The 26,115-nt window shown below is 43.3% G+C and overlaps 1 protein-coding gene across 6 annotated transcripts in view; it reads right to left on the reverse strand.

Moving 5' to 3' along the window:
• The window catches only part of ITPRID1 (ITPR interacting domain containing 1), a 118,071-nt gene that overhangs the window by 62,154 nt on the left and 29,802 nt on the right, over positions 1-26,115 (reverse strand). For 3 of the 6 annotated variants that reach the window (XM_037126551.2, XM_037126549.2, XM_037126550.2), the window contains exons 3-5: positions 3,461-3,621; positions 1,956-2,004; positions 1,345-1,388 (exon numbers count right to left, since the gene is read on the reverse strand). In XM_037126551.2, coding sequence (XP_036982446.2) covers positions 1,345-1,388; positions 1,956-2,004; positions 3,461-3,621 — 254 coding nt within the window. Of the gene's footprint in view, positions 1-1,300; positions 1,389-1,955; positions 2,005-3,460; positions 3,622-16,005; positions 16,048-23,461; positions 23,603-26,115 lie in introns of those variants that run through there. The other 3 variants (XM_037126552.2, XM_037126553.2, XM_037126555.2) reach the window with 3 other exon arrangements.

Below are 26,115 nucleotides of genomic sequence, written 5' to 3' on the forward strand. Positions count from 1 at the left end.
TAGCGACCTTGCTGAAGAAACAGGACCGGCAGATGGAAACTGCACCTCCCATCTCAGGGTCTCAGAGCCATCCCGAGCTCCTGCCTCCCCTCCGGGTCCCCGCCTCATGTCTGAGCCGCTCCAGATCACTGACTTGATTCAGAGGGGGAAGGGCCGTGATTCATGCTTCATTTGGGGGAAGTAAAATTTTTAATACAGTTATTGACAACCCCAGACCTGGTGCCAAGCGGCTCGCTCTGATCTGGGCAACTTGAAATGTCAGGGATGTGAAACGCTGGCTATAATTCTGAAGTTCTTGTCTTTCCTTGAGTCTGAACTATGATGAAGAGAGGTACTTAATTTCAATTTGTGGACAAATATCTCCAGAGATTTTGGCATCATGGAACTTTTACGTTAGGAAAAATAAAGCTTAGAAAAGAAGAAAATTTCAATGATACACCTTTTAAAGTAAAAATCCCAAATTTCAACTGGTTTGCAGCCAATGGTCACTTAACTTAAAAGGCAGTGGAAAAAGTGAAATAATTAAAAACAACCAACTAAGGAACAGTTAAACTAGTAATTTTTTCCCTAACCATTAAACACCTAATTTATATCATTTTTATATACATCATTCATGGCATTTCATCAATTTAAAAACACATTTTTTCGCATTTTAACATGTGCAAAATCAGGACGTATCAGGATTGCCTTTCGCTTGTAATTGTTATGGCTTGTTGTTCACGTTCTCATCCAACTGGAACTTAACAAAGTGTGAGCGCATTTTATGCTGAGGAGTCTTGGAGTCTATGAAATACGGTATTTCACTTAATGAAGACAGAAACTGTGAGACTTGTAATTAAATTTTTCTCATTATAATGTTATCAAATCTCGGTGTAACAAGTCTGATACATGTTCTGCCTCAGAAATACAGACTTGCATTGTTTGCTGCAACATTCGCTCATTCATTCTTTTTGAGAACAAATGCATCGTTAGAGAGGATCTAATTCTGAGACCACAAAATAGAAGGAAACTAGATTTAGAAATAAAACTGCAATACACTGTGAGGGAAAACGAAACAATTTCCAGAGTCATGTCTCACAAGATGCCTTCCTAGAACCCAGTGAGCTCTCTGCTACTGTCGGAGCTGCCTGGCAGCCCCCACCTGCCGCCGGACAAGCCGCGACCCTTTCTGCGCCTCGGTCCCCTCACCAAGCAAAGTGATGGCCCTGGATGGCGTCTGAGATCTGCTCCACTTTAGAACCTCTGATCATTCTCACCTTCAAACGGTTTATTTGCACAGACATGTCAATGCATCTCCTACCCGGGTTTACGTAGCAAGACTGCTCCTGGGTTCTCTCGCCTTACCAGTGTGGTCCATGACTTGCCGAAAGTTTTCACTGACAGAGACACTAGAAGGAAACAGGAGCATTATGAATCCAACAAGGTGTGTAAATAAATTATGCTAAGATGCTTTTTAGTTAAATAGACAAGAGTAAATGCAAGGTTAGGGCTTTATTAAAAAGGGACTTTCAGAAATCAAGGAGAAGCCAGAGACAGAAACAGTATTCTGTCTTGTACTTTTAAACTGACATATAACTTTCACAGTAATAGAGAGTAATCTGTCAAGCACCCAGATAAAATGAAAATCCAGCCCTGGCTGGTGTGGCTCAGTGGATTGAGCACCTGCATGTGAAGAGAAAGGTCACCACTGGATTCCCAGTCAGGGCACGTGCCTGGGTTGCAGGCCAGGTCCGCAGTTAAGGGTGTGTGAGAGGCAACCAACCAATGTATGCCTTGCACATCAATATTTCTCTCCTTTTCCTTCTCTCCCATATCCCCTCACTCTGAATTTAAATAAATAAATGAATGAAATGAAATGAAAGTCCCGGTGTGTCACAGGTTTCCCAGCAGTGCTTCCCACATTGTTTTCATGGATCTTTGTGAGGAAACGTTTAAGGGCACAGAGAAACACTTACAAGAATCCAGAGTCCAGCCACTGCTGAATACTTTCTTGTTTGGGATCGTCTACGAACGAGAAAAGAACCAGAACAGTCGGTCAAAGTACAACGCACCGAAATGACTCGGCTTCATTATTCGGCCACCACCCCCTGGCTCCATTTCCTATGTCTTTAGTTACATGTTTCTGTGAGTGTATTCATGTTTTCCATAATCAGCCGTTCCTGAAAATGAAGTAGAAATGTGCCAAAAGACTGTAACTTAGAAAAAAAAGAAAACATAAAAGAGAAGGAAAGGAAAGCACCGAAGAGTGGGAGATATTAGAATAATGTGTAAATTACCTGGCATGAGTGCAAAAGGCGGAGAAGCACACTAGACTTTTGTCTTTCTCTTGTGGGATGGAAATCACCCCGGAGCCCCTCCTGATTGAATCACGACATTTACCTAAGGCAGCTAGCCAGGGATGTTTATTTGCAAGGAGTTCTCTGCCAGGTTAGAAACCAAATTTGCATTCATTCCAGCGACAAATTGCACTAGACTCCCAGGATTGCCAAAGGCACCCTGTGTTAAAAAGGCCCCAGTCTTTTAAGGTGGATCTTTATCACCAATACAACAAAGAGTCACCAGGCAAAGAGGGGAGGACAGAAAGGCAGCACTCCTTGTTAAAGAATTGTTTCCATTCTGGTGGCCAAAGGCTCCTCTGAGATGGCTTTCTTTGACCTTTATCCTACCCAACAGTGAGGTAGCTGAGTTACCCCCTCCCAAGGTGTCTGTCTGGTGAACCCAAAAGGCCAGTGGGCTGTGGAGGTGTTTATTCTTTAGCTGAGGTACTGTGATCAGACAAAGTGCATTGGGAGGTGGACAAAGAAGAAAAACCATCAAACATTTACAATGGGTGTCCAACCTGTGGCCCATGGGCCACATGTGGCCCAGGATGGCTATGATTGCGGCCCAACACAAAATTGTAAATTTACTTAAGATCTTTTTCTATTCTTTTCTTTTTTTTTTTTTGCTCATCAGTTTTTGTTAGTGTTTGTGTATTTAACGTGAGGCCCAAGCCAGCTCTTCTTCTTCCAGTGTGGCCTGGGGAAGCCAAAAGGTTGGATGCCCCTGAGTGGAGGGAGAAGGGTTTTCTTAGTCATTACTCTGAGCTGTTAAGCGATGACTGATGCTCACGTAGGACCCAGCAAATAAACTTTTGGTGGAATGCGTGTGGCCTCATGTCTCTGACACAGACTCTGCACTGCTCTGGGGTCCTGGGGGCTTAGGACGGGGCACACTGGAGTGGAAAGGAGGCCGAGTTCACTCTTCAGCTGTCTGTTTCAAGAAGGTCTGTGCTTTGAGTGTCTGTAGGGAAAGTTAGAAATGCCATGTCATAGAAGTTTTTGGAAGCATGCCAGGAACACTGGTATCTTCAAAGCCAAGTCCTTGTTCCAAAATCATTTTCCCCCAGCCACAAGCTGCTACACATCCCTCTCCACCCAAGGCAGGGTAGTTTCAGGCAGCCCTGAGGGCCGATGCTCACCCAGCCTGGGGATGGTGAGGCTGGGAGGCAGCTGCTCATCCAGGGGAGCCCATGCCCTCTTGGTGGACCTCAGGATGTCTCTCCTGCTCCTTTCCAAGTCTCCTCGAGGGCTGTCAGATCCCTGTGACACCGCCATCATCATCAGAGAGTAATTCTGCAGGCTGATTTCAAACAAACACAAATGAGACACAGTGAGTCAGCTTTTTTGGGGGGAGTGGCTCAGGAGAGGGCAACGGGCCGGATGCTCACAGTCCAGTGAGGGGATGCGGGCTCACTGTCTTCCATTGCCTGGCTCACCCACCTGAGCCCAGCTCCCTGTTTCAGTGCAGAGAAAGGTCCCTTCTCAATGGAGAGGCAGCTGGAGACCAGGGGCTAATGTGGCCTTACCTGACACCAGGCCACACCCACACTCTGGTAAATTCAAGCCGCTGATGGGGAATGTGGTGAGAGAGGAAAAAGTTGGACCAATGGACACGCCCAGCCAATGAGAAAGCTTAAAAACACTGATTAACATAATGAACATAATAGGTAGCCTTCAATTTTTCCAAGTTACGTCTATAAAAATATTTTCAGACACCCAAAATGTGAAAAAAACAAAACAAAACAAAACAAAAAACCAAGGGCTTTAGCAACAAAACAGCCTGGCTGAGTCTCATCTCTGCAACTTATTGTGTGGCCTTGTATAAATGATATAACCTCTCTTCATTCCCTTATTTTTTAATGGGGATAAATTGTACTGAATTTTCATAACTGTTTACCTCAGTGCCTAATTACTGTGCACTAGATTCCATGCTGAATTCTATACACCCATTCTTTAGTCTATTTGTCAATACAGGCAGTAATTGAATTGTTACAATTTTGCAGTAAATTGAAGAGCAGAGGGGTTAAGCCACAAACCCAAGGTCACAGTGGCATCAGGATTCAAACCCAGGTTCTGGCCTGCACTCATGTTTCCATGACTGCAAAGCTGTGCCATCTTCCCTATCCCTATCGGGACAATCAGAATGCTCATAAATACATTCTGCACACGGCGCAAGAGACATGTTCTGCCCTGTGATCTCACCGGATGTTTATTAACGTCCTTATGAGGCTTGGACAGTGAGAGGAGACAGAAGCTTAGCGCAGTTGTGGAAACTGTTTAAACTCCCCAGATTATCAGCATGTGGAGAACAACAGCCTCACTCTTACTCAAAGATGAGTTTCTAGTATGTGGCTGAATTCTCAGCACATAGTAGGTGCTAAATAAATATGTACAAAATCAAATAGCAAAGTGAGGATTCAAAACCACATTTTTTGACTACTTCTTTCCACATTATCTACTTGAATTTGCATTAGTTTATTCTTTAAGCTTAGAGAAATGACCAAATAGTCAAATACCCACATTTGCCGCCTATCTTGCATCCCTAAACTTATGCATAATTCCTGGTCACATGACATGTAGACTACCATTTCTAATCGGTGTTGCAACAAGGCACGTCATTCAGACTCATTGTAAATATCTGAATATCCTAAGTACAGGTGAGCATTCTAGGCTCAACTGGCAGTAAGAGTCTCCTTACACGCTTTATATATTAATATCCTATCATTTGTTGGAAGTATAAACATGCATTTATTGTTGCAATAGTACACTACTGCAAAAATTAATGACAATTGTGACAACTACTAATTGTATGTAAAAATAGCAATTACTAGGAAATTTTAACTAGTTAAAATTTGGGCAAAATGTGGACAGTTAATACCTATATTAACAACGAGCAGAGCAAATTTCAGAAAATTAACTAGGAATATCCTCTGGGAGGAGACAAATGTTTATAAAAATTTCAATGATGACACAAGACAAAAATAATGCAAATTATATTTCTAACCCTTACAGAACTGTTTGGCAGACCAGAATTCATCATATACAAAAATAACCTATAGAAGCTGCATTTAATTTTTAGTTACTTAATTTTACATAAGCTTTGGGTCTTTTGAGTAAAAAAAAAAAGGTTTTTTTGGCAGTATCTTGTGTGTGTGAATTATAATCAGAGCATCAATTGACAGCGCAAGATTTCACCAGGAGGAACGACCCCAAACTCACGCTAAACCACACACATGAGCTATCAGACTCAGAAAAAACATCAGGGTTTGTAAAGGAGTCGTGTATCATGGAAAAATAAAACCCCCAGAACGATCTCGCCCGGTTACTGAGCCCAGCTGAATGCGGGCTCCTACTCGGCAGGAGCAGTTCTGCTCTGCATTGGAGGCAGGCGCTGTCTCGAAGCTGACGGCCCTCAATCACTGCTGCAAGACCCTAATGTCAAATTTTAGCCTCACTACCCCTTTTTCAAATATAACATAAAACATTATCAAGGCTTCCAATCAAAGTGCTGCCAGCTCACGTGGACTTGGCTTTGGAGCAGGGAAAAGCCAGTGGGGGAAAGTAGTGGCCCTGGCTAAAGGTCAGAGTCAGGGGCCACTTTTTAAAAACACCCATTTGCTCCCAGTTTTGAAGGATGCCTTCCCAATCAGTGAACACGCCTGCTCATGGAAATGGGTTCTCTGATGCTTGAACGACCTCCCTTGGGCTCCCACTGGCTTGATCTCCAGAGTAGCCTTTTGCAAAGGGACACAGAGCAGGTGGCAGCCCTGACTTGCTGAGTAGACTGACAAGTGGAAGTCATGCCATGTGGCCTCTGACGATCCCCCTAAGCCTTCTGTCCCCAGGTCATTTGGAACCAAATTCTTCCCAACACTGACTGGGCCAAAGTGCATCCTCTTCCTGGGCCACCTCGTCCCCACGTGTTCCCTTCCCTGTCTTCAGATTGTTTCTACTCTGATTACTAAGTCATTAACCCTGACATGTATAACGAAATTCCAATAATGTGGGAAATTTCTTACCATATTCAATTTTAAAAAGACAATGCAAAACTGTATATACACTGGGAACTCAATATTGTAAAAAACAAAACAGCAATGTATTGAAAAGACAAAAAAAGCAATGTATTAAAATGTTATCAGTGCCCTGGCCAGGTGGCTCGGTTGGTTGGAGCATCAGCCAGTACACCAAAAAAGTGCAGGTTTGATCCCAGTCAGTGTACGTGGGGGAGGCAACCCATCGGTTCTCTCTTTCTCACCCCTTCTTCTCTCTCTAAAACTAATCAACATATTCTTAAGTGAGGATAAGAAATGTTATCAAGGTTTAAAATTTCAACAATTACCAAAATGAGGGGAAAAATGGCTTTGTCATGTTAAATTGCATCACACATTCTTTCACTTGAGCAAACTGAACTGTCCACGCTCCTCCTCACTGGGAAGCCTCCAGAGCACAGCAAACTCACAGCATCTGATACCCTGACGCTAAAAGCGGCGGCAACAATACGGTCTGGTCCTCTGGGGCTAACTTTTCGCACCTCCCTGCACACAGGCTGCTCATGTTAGAACTCGGGGGCTGTTCCTTATCCACCTCTGTGTTCCCCCTGGGTCCTGGCACAGCCCTCTGCCCAGGGTGAATAACCTGTGTCTGGTAGTTGACTGCATGGACATTTGGAGAAGGAACATCGGGTTGTCAGTGCCAGTATCCTGGTTTTTACTTGGTTAAAGCAGCAAGTGCTCTCAGGTCAGATAACTCCAGATTTTACTCCCAGCTCTGCTGCTTCCCTGGCATCTCTTTGGGGACATTTCCTAACATCTCTGACAATCTTTTTTAATGAGTACAAAATAAGCATTCCACAGGGTTTTGGGAAACAGTGAGGAGAATGTACACAACAGAATCAACAGCCACATCAGTCAGCTTTCCTTTCCTCTTTCCCTCTCCTCTCCACATTGCCTCCGGTCACTATAATGTCCAGAACTGTCACAGGAAGGAGCAGAACCACCAGCAAATGCAGCACCTTTCTCAGAGGAGACGAGTGCGACACTCTCCTTTGTGCGTGACCCGTGGATGGAGATCCCTGAGAAGCTGATATACGTGGGGAGTGTGAGAATAAAATATTTCTGTGACCCTGCAGACACAGATGTCCCTGAGCCTATCAGAGGCCACATCGAAGTCTGGAAATTCCTTTAACTATGGACAGCATTTCAAGGTTACAGTCAAAGGCTGCTGCTCAGCCTTGGCCACCACTGTGGTCAAAAAGAAAATACCATAATGAAAGAACAGCCCCAAGGCACTGAGCCCACAAGACATCTCACCATCTTCTTAAAAAATATTTATTTATTTCAGAGAGGGAAAGGGGGAGAGAGAAGGAGACATCAATGTGAGAGAGAAACAATGGTTGGTTGCCTCTCACACACACCCCAACGGGGGACCGAACCCGCAGCCTAAGCATGTGCCCTGACTCGGAATCAAACCAGTGATCTTTCACTTTGCAGAATGAGGCTCAGCCAATGAAGCTACACCAGCCAGAGCAGGATCTCACCATCTTCATGTCTCTGCCATGAATGCTCAGTGCCGTAGCTCTGTTTAAGCCTTCCTAAGATCTGAAATAGCATCCGGGCTTGCCTTGCTCCCTCCATGCACAGTGACTTCTCCAGTAACAGGACTTAAGAGAAGTCTACATAGAGCCATGTGTGTGCTCCATGAAGATCTGCCTGTTTCCCAGATGTAACACCACGTAGAGAAGTTTAAAAAGGAAGGCTCCAGAACCCCTCATGCTCTAGAAAAGATGATTATCATGAGCCCGATACCATTCGTCCCCCTCAGCACATGAAGAGAGAGCCCAAAGAGAAAGGAGCCACACTTTAGGAGACTGCAGGACTGACCCCATCATGCCCTAGATCCATGTCCCTACGGCGCTGAACGCTGCCTCACCTGGTCCAGTCTCCCACCCTTCCCAGACCTTCCCAACCTCTATGCCCTGTGGAATTCATGGACTGTCACCACCAAACCCCCTTTATCTGGAGCTCTTCACTATATGTCCCTTTACCTCCTTTCTCTAATTGAAACGTGGACATGACTTCCTTTGCCACTCTTTCAAGATGTGGCTTTTTCTTTTTTGAACCACTGAAGCGGGACCATAGCCTGAGAGACTGTACATTTCACCCATGGCCTTCACTGCTGCTTGCAGACTTTGTTTCTTTGAAGCATGTACATCAGACTACATAGGCATCCACATGTAGGGCATTTGCCCTCACTTACTGAGAACTGTAAAATGGCATTTCTACTGTCTTTCTGAACGATTTCATTGTCAATCTAGATGATGCAATAATACCTAACAACTCAGTTCGATAATCTGTTGACTTCCAACAATGTTTCCTCCACTGATGCCCATGGTCAACTTTGTCAGTATAAGTGAACACCCTCCAGAATCCCAATCCAAGCATCCCTTCTATTCTACCCACTGACTGTCCTTGGGCATCATTTCACCCCCCACCAGTTCATCCCCTTCAACTTACAGCATGCTATAATGCTTCCCATCGTAAAAGTGCTCCCCATGAACCCCCTCAACCTTTAACTCCGTCCAGAGCTTTTGAACAGGGTCCCTGGGCTTCTGAACAGGAGACTCCCAGTTTTCTGACACCTCCACTTGCATAGTTACAGACATCTTTAACTGAGCATGTGCCGGCCTCAATTCTTTATTCTTTCCTTGATTTCTACTTGACCCCTCCCCGCAACACACATACATACCTGCCCTGTGCCAATGTTTCTCACCTCAATAAATGGCACTACTATTCAGTCCAAGAACTTATGAGTCTTCTTTGATTCCTCCAATCCTTTCACATTCAGCCATTAAAAAAGAGAGAGGTGGAGGGCCCTTTATGTATCTCAGACCAACCATCTCCTGGCCACCAACATGATGTCCATGTTCATGAGGACCTGTTGTGTCACTTGGCTCACAGCAAAGACACCAATGTACAGTCCCTCCTATTCTCTCTATGACCCACTCAAATCAGTAGCTACTGGTCAACTATCAGTTCTTATCATTTTAGGATGGTTAGCAGCATTTAATGGAGTTGAACACTTTCTCATAGTGAAAACAGTCTTTTAATTTATTTTCTAACACCACACTCATCCAGATTTTCCCCTCTCTCACTCACAGCTTTTTCTAGAGGCTCATTCCCTGCTTTCCTCCTTTCTGGCCTCTGTGTTTTGAGTGGCCTGTGCCTCAGTCCACAGCCCCTTCTTCTCCTCTCTGTCTACATGTTCTCCTTACATGACTGTGGCTTTAATTTCTCCTCTGGAATCCCGCAGTTCAGTATAAACCAGTATTAAAGTATTCACACATCGCTTTGGTGAGTCCGTGTTTGCCTTCCATCTAAACACACTGAGCTTTTATTTAGGACTGAGATCCTAGCTCTCATATCATAATTGTACCAAAAAAAAAGGTAGTACTCAGTGTATGTTTGTTAAATGAATGCCTGTTTAAATGAAAGCCAATGAGGAGTTGAGAGATACCAAGGCAAATATGGTTAAGAAATCATTAAGGATTTCATACATATGCACACATACACACAAATATGTATATGTGTGTGTATGTTTATTGTGTGCATATATATTTTCTCTACTTCCATTTTGAAGCAAAGTCTTCTGAGTAATCACTTGATGCCCACTTATGCCATTTCAACCAAAACTATCTTCTTCTGAGTAATACCTTCTTTTACCTTTTCCTGTGTCTTCCAACAGCGAACCAGCAGATAAAGATCTTAGATCTGAATTCACTACCGGGGAAACAAAAAAAATTTATTTTAATGAATCAACAAATAATTAATTGGTTGCCTGACACTGAGCATGTGGTTTTAATTTGTCTTGGAATGTAATTTCTTCTTGCATTATATGAGAAAATTGGATGAGATGAGATACCTCTGTAAGTCGATTATTCTGTCTCTAGCCTCCATGTGGACTGTTTAATATTTGACCAATGAAGCTCGCATGTAAGAAATATTTTAAAGCTGTATCTGTCAAAACTATAAAAGTCAGAAGAATGAAACACTGTTCCTGTTACTCATAAGTCTGGAAGATCACGCAGAAACTCAAACAACAGAGCAGAGCCAAGCAGAGCCAAGCAATGCCCTTCTGCTCTTCCTCCCTATCCAAGCATCGAAGTCCCACAAACACTTGTAAAGATTTCCAAATGACTCAGTGAAGTCAGGGAAGATTCTGGGGAAGAGAGTGTTCTGTCAGCACTTGGCTGGGAGGAACAAGCAGCCTGTGATGACTTGCTCCGTGGGTGGCTTCCTCCCACCACCAAATATGTGAAGGGTGCTCACTCCTGCCACTTCGGAGCAAGCTGGATTTAAAGACAAGGCAGTTGTGCCCACGTTGGAAGCCCAAGCCAGTTCTCTTGGACTTCGAGGTTTCATCTTTTGCTGGTGAAAACAAGCAAAAGGTGATTAATTCAGGAACCATCAGATGGCTTCCTGGAGACTTGCAATGCCTTTGAGGCTGGTAATGTTGGATCGACTGATTTACCTACTGCTAACCCTGTTCCAATCCCCTTCCAGCTTTAAAGTGTTTTTTCTTCCTCAGTGAATCCCTCTTTTTTCCTCATTTCCATTCTTGTCTTCTCAACATTTGCCTTGCCTCCTCCTGTGGAGGGAGAATGAAGGGATGGGGGCATATCTATGATCTACTTCGGGGCCCCCATCCCCACAGCAATGCAGGTCCTTCAATGCACACCATATTCTGGACCCACGAGACAACTAGTTCTCAAAGGCACCCTCGTCGCTGAGCCCACCAGGTGCAGATTCTCCTACTAGCTCTACCCTTGTCTTTACTGAGCACCATTTCACCGAGTTCAAATGGAATGTATTCCTCAGAGCTTATTCTATAAAACTTCTCCTTATCCCTCTCCTCTGCCACCCAGGCCCACTTCTGGCACTCCCCACAACCTGGGTGACCCTTGCTGCTGCGCTCGCCACGCTCAAGTCACATGGCTCATTCACGTTTCTTCTTTCCCTCTCAACTAAATGAACTCCCTGGGGACAAGGGCCATGACTTGGGTATTTTTGTATCCAGGGTACTTAGTCTAGGACATGAATGACAGAAGGTGATTAGCAGTAACTGTTTAATGAGTGAACGATCACTCTTGACAGTGGACTGTCTTTGCTCTCGGTGGGTGGGAGTTGTGGCTGACTCATCTCTGTGGTTTCTGTCATGTCAGGCACAGCACTGTGTGCTGGGAGTTGCTCACAAAAGCATACTAGATAAATGAACTATTAGATATATGTGTTCAGTAATGAGATCTACTAATGTAATTTAATTAAATACTTTACTGTCTACTGTGTGCAAAGAAACTTTGAGGAGCTTACAGCTGATTACAAGAAATAGCACTTATTAACTATATATGTTGAAGCAGAATATAATATGCCTTTTGAGAGAAGTACGAAACAACTGTTCTCAAATATTAAAGGAGAAAAATGTTCATTCAGGGGCATAAAGAAAGGTTTCTTGGAAGGAGAAGTTTTGGCTCTGGTTCTTGAAGATGAGATAATGGATAGGCGAAGGTTCCAGACAAGGGGATTGAAATGTATGCAAGCAATTACAGCATAAATTTCACCAAAGGACTATTAAGCAGTGGCTTTGCAACAATTAAACAGATGTTCTTCAATGTTAGCTTACTGGAATCACAAGTCATCTTAACTGATGGGGTGATGATTAATTTTATGTCTCCATTTGACTGGGCCATGGGGTGCTCACATATCTGGCTAATCACTGTTGCTGGGTGTGTCTGTAATGGTGTTTCCAGAAGAGGCAGCATTGGCCTCTGTAGACTGGGTGATGCAGACTCTCCCCCGGTGTGGAAGGCTTCGTGCAGTCTGCTGAGGGCCTGCAGAGAACAGGTGAAGGGGAAGTTCTCTTTTCTCTGCCTCCCTGAGTGGGCTGGAGCGTCAGCCTCTCCCTGCTTTGGAACTGGGATCGATGCCATCACTACTCCTGGTTCTCAGGCTTTGGCTTCAAACTGGAATGACACCACCAGTTTCTCTGGGTCTCCAGCTTGCAGGTGGCCAACTACGGAATTTCTTGCGTCCCATAATTGTACGAACCAATTCCTTATAATAAATCTATATTCATAAAAGAGCTGTAGAAATAGACATGTCTCTATCCCTGTCTTTCTCTCTACATAGATATAGATAAATATAGAAATAGAGATAAATATCTAGAGTCTATTTCTTTTCCCTGTAGAACTTTGACCAAAGCAGGTAGTGATTTCTCTTATGAGTACTTTTAGTTGAGTTCTGTAGCACCTCCCTTCCATACACCTTTCCTAACACCTTTAAAAACTGACTGGTTGGGGTGCTGGGGGTGGGGATCGGAGGGCTGGGTGAAAAGGGTAAAGGGATTAAACACAGGAAAAACCTCACTGATGAAAATGACAGCATGGTGACTACTAGAGGGAAAGTGGGGTGGGGGAGGGGAAGGGCAAAGGGGGTAAACGGTGGCGGTGACAGAAAGAGACTTGACTTGGGGTGGTGGGCACATAAGACAATATACAGATGGTATACCCGAAACCCACATAATTTTACTAACCAATGCCACCCCAATAAATTTAAAAATAAAATAAATGACTGGTTAAGTCATTCACTTTAAGATCTTCACTTGTACAGATCTCAAGTTTAAAATATATTATTGTACAATAAAAATTGTATTATATTTCAGTCTAGTAGGAAAGGATCGCGATGGTAAAACCCTTAATTATAGACAAGGAAGTGTTCTGTCCAAAAACACAAAGAAATATCTGGTGGTGAGGAGAAGGAACCAGGGTTGAAGCCAGCTCCTCAGTCTAACCCCCTCCCCACTAACTGTGCCATCGTGACCCCTCTGACACCAGAGGGGCTGGCAGTCTTCCTTTCCCACCACAGCTGTAACTGTACAATCTCAGGGGATGCGGGGAAGGGAGCAGATATCATTCGCAGTGAGAGATTGCATGAAGCTGTTACATTACAACCTTGTCCCTGTGGATTATGTTAGGGAGCCAAAGCTTGTCCTAGATAAAAACCCAGGCGTGCAGAAGTAAGTTACTCACGCATCGCTGAAGAGATATCCCCCACTGAGGCAGGCGGACTTTGTATTATTTCCTGGGACTCAATGTGAATCTACGATTATTTCTACATTTGAAAGTTAATGAAAAAATGAACAAAATACTAAGCAAAACAAAAACAGTTGTAAACGATTCATTAAAATCAATGGTACTAAGGATTTAATGTGAAAAATAATGACATAAAAATAGTCCTAGACTAAAATCTGGGCAAATATTTTCTAGTCCCGAGGTGGTGAGTGCTGCCTGCAGAGAAGTGACCCCAAAGGCAGCAAAGGGAAACCACACTGAATTTCAGCAGGTGGAATGTGACATTCGCTGTGGTAAAATGACCAACGTGTCGCAGAGTTAAAAATAAAAATAAGTGCAAAAATATTTGTAGTATACGTGACATTATAGTTTTCATATCCTTAATGGATGACTTGCAATTGCAAATCAGTAAGAAAAAGATACATGGAAGTAGAAGCCAAGTCGGGCAATTCAGAAACAGAAAATCTATGAATGACTAAGAAACATAAATGTAATGAAACACTCATTAATATTCAAGGAATGAAAACTAAAAAAAAACACATAGTAGATGAGCATGTTTGATTCTCCAACTGAAATTCATTAAAGATCACCCAGAAGGTGAGAAAATTGACAGTAATCAATATTTGTCAAAATATTAATTAACAAACCTTCCTGGGAAGCAGAGGTAATACGTATCCTTGTCTAAAAGGTGCGGACTATGGAGAGAGGGAAAGTTATTTTCTTAGAGTAGAATGTCAACAAATAGTGGTAAAAGGAAATGTGAAGTTAGAAAATTACCAACTGAAACACATCATAGTAAGAAACGATTTCAGTGATTAGGGGCAAAACTGAGCTGATAAGAGTTACATGAAGAACAAGATATCCAGACCTTCTCGACGTGTCCCTTTAAGAAGTACGAAGGGGAACAGTAGGCGCACAGTGAGGGAGTTCAGCAGGCACCATGTTATGCAAGGGGTCACAGCTACATCTCAGGGGGTGGGTCACAGTGACACTGCGACCCTCCTAATATGATGCAGTGAAAGGATGCCTCCCCAATTTGTACTGTTCCTACCCAAATACACAAACTGCATCCAATCTTAAAGAATTATCCAACACAACCAATCTGAGGGGCATTTTACAAAGTGACCAACCTATTCTATTTTTAAAAAGTGGCAATATCATGAAAGACAAATCAATACTTTAAAATATTTTCTTTTGTACTGTGCAGTACAATTACAAGTATTGTAAAAAAAAGTGCTTATTTTCTTGTTCCTAAAACATTCATGATCCTGATTGATCTCCCTCTGTCATGTGCAGAGGTCACCTGGGGTACACAGTTGGCGGGCCCCCTCTGTGCCTGGGCCATGCTCTGAGAGCACTTCTGCACGCAGCCCCCTTCGGCACTCTCCAGAGTCCCTTGGAGGAGCCCGGCTGGGAACACGACCGGCCCTGAGGCTCTCCCAGCCCTGCCCTGAGGGGCAGCAGCAAGGGACAGGGGATCAGTGCCTGCCAGCACACAGGACACCACCTGAGCACACTGGTGGAGAAGTGCTGAGCAAGTGTATTCAGGCAGCAATCTGGCGTCTTAACCATCAACCAGGCATAAACCCCACATAAAGCCATGATCATAATCAATTTCAATATCTAGTTGGGAAATGAATGAGAAGAAGCCTCGTGGTAATACCATGAGGCAAGCATCATTGAACTCTGAACTCATTTATTATTTTGACTATTCTTTTTTTCCTTTTAAGGTTTTAGCCCCAATATTAAATAATTCCTAATAATTCTAGCACAATAAGACAATGATAATCAGGTGATTTTTCAGTGGAAAATTATAGTGAAAGGTTTATAATGAGAAAAGTAGATGCTCTTTTATTTTCTTAAAACTTTCTCCAACTTTCATCCCTAAATCCAGTTGCATGGGTTAGCAACAGGACGTGGGGTCACATTTGAATTTCAGATCAAAAATGAATAATTTTAACATAATATGACCCATTATTTGGGACATATTTAATATAAAAATATTGCCATTCATCTAAAATTCAAATGTAGCTGGGTGTCTTATTTATCCAGCAAGCCTGTCCCCACTCTATCAAAGAGAAAGCCTAGTTTTCTCCATTCTTTCAAAAGGAGTTTTCATTTCGGTAACAAGTTCCACCTGGACTAAAACAGCCCACAGGGCCCCAGCACCTCAAGCTCAGTTTTTATATTTAGTGAATTCACCAATTAGTTAAAAACCAAAGAGTTTAACTCTTTTGCTTCATCTTAATGATCAGACCTCCCTCTGATGGTAAGGAGAAAAGTTATTAGTAAACATGATACAAAAGTCCCAAGCTACAAAGAATAGCTACACAGAGAAGAAAAACACAATTTCTGTGTCCCACCTGCTTGAGGCAGCACTCACAATGTAGGGAAAAGAAGCTGATGGTTTGGAACCTGACGCAGCCCCCTACCCAGTGTTTCAGACCTTCCCACGCTAACGGCACCACCCAGGGAGCAGGGGATGCTGCGATCATCCAGGCCAGAATGAGCCACAATCAGCTGCATTCCTTATTGCTAATAGTCTTTCTTCCTAGGACTCACCCGGTCACACAGCAGCAGGTGAGAAAGTTTCAGAACACGCCAGAGCTGCCCTTTCATTCCAACTGAGAGAAAACAAGAGCAGAGAACTAATAATCCCTCCCCCACAGGCTGGAAACAAACACAAACGATGAGCACTACTATGCTAGAATAACGGCCTCTCAGCAGAGGAGTGGCCCTTGGAGCTTGTTCTCGAAGTGCCTGCAGAGGTCTTGGACGCCTTCCTGTTTGCGTGAGCATCACAGCTGCTGACACTGAGATGTCCTTGGGACCACAGAACTGAAACCCTGGTTTCCATCTGCTCTTACTTAAAAGTTAGTCATAAAGAGCCAGGGCAGTCTCCTTGCCAAAATCCATGGTCAAGTTGAGGATATGGATACATAGTCATTCTCTGTACACAGCCCTCCAAAGAGAGAAAGTCGTGAGAAAGAAGTTAAGAGGTGGTGGGCGTTGCGAGGACGGGGCTGGGACTCAGGGGAAGAGTGTGTGGGGAATGAACACAATGGCTCCACTCGAGTTTCTATTTCTGTGGACACCTCTGCTTTTCTTCCATGCCCTTTGACCTGCTGGCAGAGGCCTCGGCTGTGAGTGCAGGCCTGAAAAGTACTTAGCAGAGGAAGTAGAACAGACTTGCCTTCATTTGGTTACCATGGTTATGGTGCTGTGTGTCACCAGCCTTGATGATTTGCATTGCAAACCATCACTGGAACCAGGGACAGCAGAACTTGATGTTCGGGGTGGAGAGATTCGAATTGCAGGAACTTCTGGCAAGTTCAGGGGGAGCAAAACATAGATAAACACGCATACTCCCAAACACAGAGAAAAGGTGCCAAACTGTGAGGGCTAACAGTCAGTCTTATCCTCCGTGTAATTTCAGTATATATGAAATATTTCAGTTGAAAGATTCAGACAATTTCACTTGAGGCAGGAAAATAAGCACATGATGAACTTCATTTTTTAAACATTAAATTTCACAGTCACATTCAGCATGCATCCTTGTAAAGGACATAATAGTAAATCACTACCTAATAATTATTACATTCTTGAGTCATGCATGACAGCAATACCCTTCATTTTGATATGCTGCATTACTAAAATTGAAAATGATGGAAAACACCTTGTGCATTTCAGATTATATTGAACTCCAAACAAACAGGAACCCCCTACGTACAAAAAGGAAGTGCTGAGCTTGTCTCTGAGGAGAAGGAGGGAAAGGGCCATACCAGCTCTACCCTCTCCCTCTGTGACAGCAGCTGAGGTTGCTCTGCAGAGCTCCTAGAGCCCAGCCCGTCAGTGGGACTGGAATGGCCCTCTGCACTGGCCCTGCACCTGTCCTTGGAGATTTCCCTGTTTTTTAGAACTCCTCCTGCTCCGCCACCAGGATCTGAAATGTCTCCTCTCAGAAGCCTAGGAGTGTCTCCAGGCCTGAGCTCACAACCCGGCCTCCTCTTCCTCCTGTGGCAGCTACTGTGCACTTAGCCCCGAGGAGACTGAGACCTTTGCACCAACCATCAGGAGGTGTGGCCTCAGGCAAAGGCTCCTGGACAAAGCATGTTTTAATTGAAAAACCATGTCCAGAACTACACTTGGAAAATGAAGTTTCTATTTTAACAGTTTTCATTTCAAATAATTTTCATAAAAGTGAATATTAATAAAAATAAAAATGTAATTACATTTACAAAGAAACCCTCAATTACCCATATTTTAATTACCTATTATACATAAATTTATTTGTGTAGTTTATTTATTGGTATGTTGTAGAACACAATGCATTGAAATCTGCATTAGAAATTAGGAGAACAGGACCCTATGTAAACCCAGTTTCTACTAGAATAGTTTAGGGAAAATCAATTCCTTTTCAGAGACACAGATAATTTAGAAAAATAGTGTTCATATCACTGAATTTATTTTTTTTTTAAGTTTTCTGCATAAAAATTTAAAAAGATACCATATATCTCAAAATCTGTGCAATGGACAATTGACAGCCAATGCCCTGTTATGATAAGAACAATATTCCACACAGAACACCTCCCTTGCAGGTCTGCCTCCACCTGATACAGAAGAATATTCTCCTTAGTGACAAAGAGATACTTAGAAGAAAGTTGAGCCCTGGCTGGTGTGGCTCAGTGGATTGAGCACTGGCCTGCAAACCAAAGGGTTGCTGGTTCAATTTCCAGTCAGGGCACATACCTGGGTTGTGGGGCTAGATCCCCTGTAGGGGGCACATGAGAGGAAACCACACATTGATGTTTCTCTCCCTGTCTTTCTCCCTCCCTTCCCCTCTCTCTAAAAATAAATGTATAAAATCTTTTTTAAAAACCACAGAAAGTTGAAGTAATTCACTGTCTATGGAAGAGGGCAATAAAGTAAATCAAAGTGACAATAGGGTTGCTGAGTGTGTTGGGGGGAAAAGGAGAGTGTTCTATGGGATCTCATAGGAACAGCTCTCAGCCTAGTTTTGAAAATTTGAGAAAAAGTCAAAGCAGCTCTACCTAATACACAGAAACAAACACTAGGAGGCTGCCAAATTGAGAAGAGAAAGAAATATGGCCCAAATGAAAGAACAGAGCAAAATTCCTGGAAAAGAACTAAATGAAATGGAGATAAGCAATCTATCAGATGCACAGTTTAAAACACTGGTGATCAGCATGCTCCAGGAACTCACTCGGTACTGCAACAGCATAAAAATGACCCAGGCAGAAATAAAGGTTGCATTAAGTGAAATTAGCAAAAATCCGCAGGGAACCGACAGTGGAGGGGATGAAGCTGAGATTCAAATCAATGATTTGGAACAAAAGGAATAAAAAAGCATTCACTCAGAACAGCAAGACGAAAAAAAGAACTAAAAAAAAAGTGAAGAGAATAAAGAACCTCTGGATCATCTTCAAATGTACCAACATTTAAATCATACAGGTGCCAGAAGAGGAAGAGCAAGAAATTGAGAACTTATTTGAAAAAAATAAAGAAAAATTTTTTAAATTTGGCAAAGGAAATAGACATACAAGTCCAGGAGGCACAGAGAGTCCCAAACAAGTTGCACCTGAAGAGGACCACACCAACACACATTATAATTGAAATGCCAAAGATAGAGAGAGAATCTTAAAAGCAGCAAGAGAAAAATAGTTATCTATGAAGGAGTTGCCATAAGACTGTCAGCTGATTTCTCAAAAGACACTTTTTTTAAAGATGTTATTTATTTGTCTTTAGAGGGGAAGGGAAGGAGAGGGAGAGAACATCAATGTATGGTTGCCTCTCGTGGGTACCCGGCTGGGAACTGGCCTGCAACCTAGGCATGTGACCTGACTGGAAATTGAACTGCAATCCTCTGGTTCACAGGCCCACGCTCAATCCACTAAGCTACACCAGCCAGGGCTCAAAAGACACCTTTGCAGGCTAGAAGGGATTGGCAAGAAGTATTCAAAGTGATGAAAACCAAGGACCTACGACCTACATCACCCTATCTAGCAAAGCTATCATTTAGCATGGAAGGGCAGATAAAGTGCTTCCTAGACAAGGTAAACTAAAGGGGTTCATCATCACCATGCCATTATTATGTGAAATGTTAAAGGGACTTATTTAAGAAAAAGAAGATGATCAAAACTATGAACATTAAAATGGCAACAAATTCACAACTATCAACAACTGAACCTGAAAAACAAACTAAGCAAACAAGCAGAACAGGAACAGAATTATAGATATGGAGGGTTAACACATGGAAGGTCAACAGCTGGGAGGGGGAAGGGGAAAAGTAGGGAAAAAATACTGGGATTAAGAAGCATGATTGATAGACACAGAATAGACAGGGGGAGGTTAAGAACAATATAGGAAATGGAGAAGCCAAAGAACTTACATGTACAAACCATGGGCATGAACTAAGGAAGGGGACTGTTGGAGGGAATGGGGTACCAGACAAAGCGGGGCAAAGGGGAAAATTAGGACAACTGTAATAGCAAAATGAATAAAACATATTTTGAAAAAAGAAAAAAGCATCCTGAAACATATACAGTCTAAACTTGATCCTAAATGAGAATACCAGTTAGTCAAGGAGTTAAGGAGAAGGAAGTAACTAGAAGGGAGAGATGCTCCAGTTAGTAGGGAGGTAAGGGCAGGACCAAAGTGAGACTGGAAAAGAGACGCCATTCATTTTCCATGTTATCAATATGTCAATCATGCCCATTACCACGGTCCTTGTGGATGTACACAGTACTCCCTATAACAGATGGAAGCCATAAGGAAAGCGAGACCCAGGAAAGTTAAATGATTTTGACAGCATTACAAAATAAATTTTTGGTACATTAGGCTAGAACTAAGGTCTCAGAAACCCCTGCATAATGCTTCTACTATTAAAGGGTCATCCTGGGAAAATAGGCTGAAAGGAGAGGCACAGTTTACATATCTCCCCAAATAACTGGGTTCACTTATAATCCCCTTTGTGTGAAGTAGCCTTCTGAAGGGTGCCAGTAGAAATTATATTTCATATATTTTATTATATTTAATATTATATAAATGTATTTATATTTAATTATATTAAATATATTTTATATATTTATTTTCATTCCCATTCTACAGATGAGGACACTGAGGTTCACAGATGTTACAGAAGTCATAATAAACAGAGCCAGGGCCCAGGTAAAACTAGGCCTATCCAATTCTGAAATCCACATTTCTAATAAGAATATATGTTCTCCAAAAAGAGTATACCAACAGCTCTTACACATTCCAAATGGTTAGTTCAGGGAGGGAGAGCATATTTTTCAGAGATGTCAGAATCTTTCCCAGTTTTTCAATGATCCTGAATTGAAGTAGGTTTAGCCCAGTTGTACTGGTTCCATCAAGGTAAGTCAGAGGACTGGCTGTTGTTTGTCGAGGAGCTTCTATGTAGGGCCAACATGGCCCTGACTACATAGAGATGAGAGCCAAAGGGCTTTCCTTCCTTCCATCTTCATGCAAAGATGATAAAGCTCAATAGTTTTTTGAATATTCCCAATGAGCCAGAAACTGACTAGAAAATACTGACTCCGTGTACAGTACAATTAAATGATGATTGGGGCTGATTGATATAGGTTAGGAAGCTACAAAAATAAATGGGAGACCATTCTCCTGAGTGATCTTTAGTAGGTAATATGATGCAAAATTAATATCATGAGATTAAGTGACCCCAAATAGCTCTATGTTCCACCTGATAGTTGTTAAGATGGTGTTTCATTTTAGGAAAACACTTAACAATGCTTATTATATGCTATTCCTTAGAGTTATATTTGACACATCACACATGCTTAACACTTATTTGGTATTCACTCATCACGTAAACCTTGCTCAGTCAATCCAATCTTTCTACAATCAAGATTCAAATCGAATTCTACCTTTGCCATGAAGGGAACCCCCCTATTTTATCCTTCTTTTGCTTATGTTTGTCCCACAGCACTTACTACATCGTGCCTGCTAGTAGATCAGCGATTGTCAACTGGAGCTGATTTTTCCCCCAAGGGGACTTCTGGCAATGCCAGGAGACATTTTTGCTTGTCCTGGTAGGGTGGAGAATGCTACTAGTATCTACTGGATCAAGGCCAAGAAAACTGGTAAGCATGCTGTAACACACCCAACAGCCACTGCACCTAGGCACAAAGAATGTTTCTGTCCCAAATGTCCAAGTCCTAGACCACCTGAGACTTAGGGCCACAAGTGCTTAGGCGCAGCTCTGGCTCCAAAACTTAACCATCTGTGAGATGCTGGGCAAGTCTCAGTTCCGGAGACTCAGCGCTCTAGGCAGCACAGTGCAGGCACTCATTTTACAGGTGCTTCTCTCGGAGTTACTGTGGGGGTCACTGCAGCGACCTGAGAAATGGCCCGTGCGCACTCAGCATGGTCACCGTGAGGTGATGTGATGATGACAGTAATAATAACGGGGTTGGCAGTCTGGATACATAGGCCTAGCGCTCGCTAAGAGAATCTAGGCTGGGTTTTCAATCTGAACTCAGACGTACTCATTCGAATTGCACTTCAACAAGTATGTTTTGAGCATCATCTCTGGGCTTGCCTTCTACGTACTACAGATATAAAAAATAAGATATATTCTCCCTGAACTAAAGAGTTCTCTTTTCCGGATAGAGGCAGAATCATCAACAGCAAGTTCTGACACTGTGTAAACTAATGAAGATAACAGAGGGTGGGTGAGAGCAATTGAAGATATATTGTAAAGTTCTTGGGCTGCGTTATTACTGGCAATGACAATAACAAAAGAGCTTTCTCTACTACTTCACCTTACTGATCCCCCTGGGGAAAATGTGCAGTCTTAGGACTTTGCTTACCCACCTGACAGAATAGATCAAAGTTGATAAGAAAACTGAAATTGCTTTTTAAAAATAATTATATTAAATCTGACCACCATGGTGTTCCTCTAGTTCTCTCTTGACAGTTGCTGCAGAAGGCAGACTGTTCCTTGCACTGCATTTATCACTCCATGTGTTATTCAGTGGAGAAGCACCAAGGAGGAATGAAATGGCAGCCTTACTCTAATTTTCTGAAAAAACAAACAAAAACCAATCTTTGCTCTCTCGAACTCCCTCACTTCTTGACCTTTGTCTTGGAGGAGCTGGGGAAGTGGTCCAGTGAAGTTGCTACTTAGCTACACGGGACCAAACAGGGTCCGGGAATTACCAGGGCGCCATCTTCCTCTCTCCTCCCCGCTCCCCAGGGGAGGCGATTAAAGGGCCCTGCCTCACAGCAGAACCAGGAGAAGGGGGGCCTGGGATGATTTAGGGAAAGTATCCACTGAAACTACAAGTGCTTTTATTCTATAGGGGGGCAGACAGACAGACAGACACATATATGTGTGTGTGTGTGTATGTATATGTGTGTGTGTGTACATAAATATACAAGAAATTGTGTGAATAAGCTCCACTGTCTGACTGAAACATTCAGTTGCATTAATATTTGGCACATTTCATTGTGACAACTTATATCTGTTAAAGATGAAGTACCAAAATACCACTGTAATTATGGCATTCCGAACATTGTTCTGAATGACATCCTCACACAAAAACATCACCATCTGGAAGACAGAAGTGCAGCACCATTCTAAGCAGCTCTTACCTCCTGTTGTCTCCCCCCCTCTTAAAGCAGCTAGCTCTCATGACCACAACACTAATCTGTTTATTCTAAACTATGACTTTGATTTTTTTATCTGCCCCATCCACAGACAGACTTGGATTTAATTCTCCTTCGGTCTGGTGCTCAGTGAACTTTTCAACCCCTTCAGCATCAAGAGCATTTAACACCTTTCTCTTGCAACCACCGAAGTCTCCCCAGTATCTCCTGCACTCAACCAGAACCTGTTTGCTTGGTTATTGTCACAAGGTTCTCACACACAGGATGACAAGGGAGGCAGGAAGTTGACCTTCAGGGATGGGGAGAACACTGAGGCTGGTATGGCACAAATAAAATTAGTAAATCGTCATACCTCCCTCAGTAGGCGCGCGGCTCTGGAACAAGCTAAGTCCTTGCCCTAAGGAAGCTGATCGTCCGGCCCCTCGGCGGCCTCCATGCACCTGCAGCCAAAGCTCTGCTTCTGAGTCGGGCTGGCTGTGGACCTGGGCGGTTCCTGAAGGGAACAGTGTGGCATTTGACTAATCTTGCATAACATTTTCATAATCCACACCCCCTTGTCCTAAGGAAAACCTGTTCTCCTGATCTTTTTCGTATTAGAAGATTCAAAACAGGGCCCTGAGACTTCCTGTATTGAGGAGCCCCAGCAGATTTGTGGACGTCTACCTTGTGCCAGAGTCTGGGCCGGAAAAGAACATGTGAAGGGGTTGGATGGCTCTTCTCTCCACAGGGAGGCTGCAGCCTTTGGGAGCCACAAGCAATAACACACACAGCGGAGAATGGAGGACACACAGGGACAGGGGCCTATTACCTAGTGGGGATCTGGGAAAACTTCATGAGGGAGATCACACCTGCTCTGAATTCTGAAGAGTGTGTGTCGGGGGGGGGGGGTTCCTGAGGAGTGAGAGGTGAGCTAGGCTTGAGGCCACGAGGAGGGTGGGAAAAGCAGAGAGTGGCGTGCACACGGACACAGGCTGAGGGACAGGACAATGCATTCTGGGAGCTGCAGCATCATCTGTATGGCTAAAACAGGGAGCATGGTGGGAGTAAAGGGAGGGATGAGGCTGGAGAAGCAGGAGGCCTCAGCTGGTGGGCTGACGTGCCACTCAGAAAGCAATCATTGGGAATTTGGGTACTGGAACAAGTCCACACAGTAATGACTGAACTTAGCACATTCTTTGTGGTTGCATGAGAGAAGCACTGAAGGAAGGAGTTGAATGTCTGTTTAGTTACTCTGTGTGCTCAGGAAATGGGGTGTCTGATTGGTGAAATGACCGAGTTTGAATTGGGACACTGAGTACCAATGCCACATAACTAGAATAATTAGAGTATGTTCAATATGAAAGCTGTCATTAGTACACGTGACTGTTCTGTTGACACTTCAGAAGGACCTTCAAGACTTTACAAAGGGTCAAAACTGTGATCAGCATGAACACCACTCTGTGTGGGGTCCAAGGTCACTTCCAACATGGTCTGCGAGGCAGGAGGTGAGCTTAGGGTTCTCCCATTTCAAAAATCACTTGCAGTTAAGAGTATTTTTACACATTCATGTGCTGAGGCCTCTTGACAGATTGAATTTGGGCCAGCGTAATAAATGAGGCCCTGCACTAAGAACGTTAGTACAAACAAATAATCAGAATAAACCGCATTTCTCCAAATGATCTGGGAAACATATGGTCTTGTGGTTGAAACTTGGCAAGTTAATTGTCATCGGAGCCCTGAAAGGAAGGTGGAATGAATTGGTAATCCTATCCCTAGGTCAGCCCTCGGTCTTCAGTATTTCCCTGTTCCCACGGAACGGCAAGCCCTTGAACTAGCAAGTCCACTTGACTGTTAGCATTTCTTCCCCTACTGAAGTCACATTGATGATTCTAACCTGCTCTGTTAGCACTAGCTTTGTGAAGTGTTTTCATACCCATTACTTTACTTTGTTTCTAAGGGCCTGTTGGATGGAAGGGCAGGAAAGTTGGTTCTTCCCCCTCCTACACTTAACACATAAGAAGCTAAGACTCAGAACGGTGACTTACATTGTCCAAGGTCACATGCCTATAACTACAGTGCGTGTTTCTGCACCACTGTCATGAATACTCTTGATGCCATGTTATACTACCTTCAGCACATTTTTCTTAAAAGGGAGTTATACACAGTCAGTAAATTGTTGGGATGGGCTTGAAAAGCTCCTGACCATTTTCCATAATGCCCTAGTGATTGTAGATGGCCCACTGTCCATCTTCCCTAGCCTTCTCGAATGTCCTGGCCGGTCTCCACCACCTTGCCCTTGACCTCTCTTGCACTTGCTTGGTTTCCCCAGGTTCTGTTTCCTGCTACTACTTGGACCCTCGTTCTCTGCTTAGCATCCTAAAGTTTCACATCCCTTTTAAATGGCCTGTCTGTCCTCAACTTACTCCTTTCACCATGCTGATTTTTTTATTGCTCCCAGGAAGACTATGGACTGTAGCTAATGAAAGGAGTAATGTCTCCATCTTATATTTGGTGCCACCCCATGCTCAGCATCTCAAGTTTCTGGTGACTTGTCAGAGAGGATGAGGCCCTGGGGTATAGGCATAAACCTTACTGTCCCCAAAGACCAAGTACAGGGTACAGGGCTGCTCCATGTAACACTAGAGCCCAGATGGACACTCCGGGACAGGTCAGTCCAAAAGGGAAAGTACCCGAGGCAGACTGGGTAAATGGCATAAGGATACGCATATGATCAAGAGGAAAGGGCCATATCCAGAAGCATAATGCAGAATGTCAAGTCTAAGGATCGATGAGTTTTCAAGAGTAAGATCCTGAACAATGTGTGGTCCAATACAGTGACGGGAGTGACATGTGTTTCTATAAGACCCAGGAAGGCCTAGAGAGATGTTTAAGCAATATGGAATAACTTGCTTTGGTTTGGGGATCAGTTATAGGAGACAGGAAAGAATATACAGGGTCAAATTCTTAGCCAAATACATACATCCATGAGTAGTCATCTGCAAGACCAGGGCAGAAAGCAGAAAAAGG

This window comes from Artibeus jamaicensis, unplaced genomic scaffold (genome assembly GCF_021234435.1).
Source record: "Artibeus jamaicensis isolate MK-2021 breed Jamaican fruit bat unplaced genomic scaffold, CSHL_Jam_final contig_1016, whole genome shotgun sequence".
NCBI lineage: Eukaryota > Metazoa > Chordata > Mammalia > Chiroptera > Phyllostomidae > Artibeus > Artibeus jamaicensis.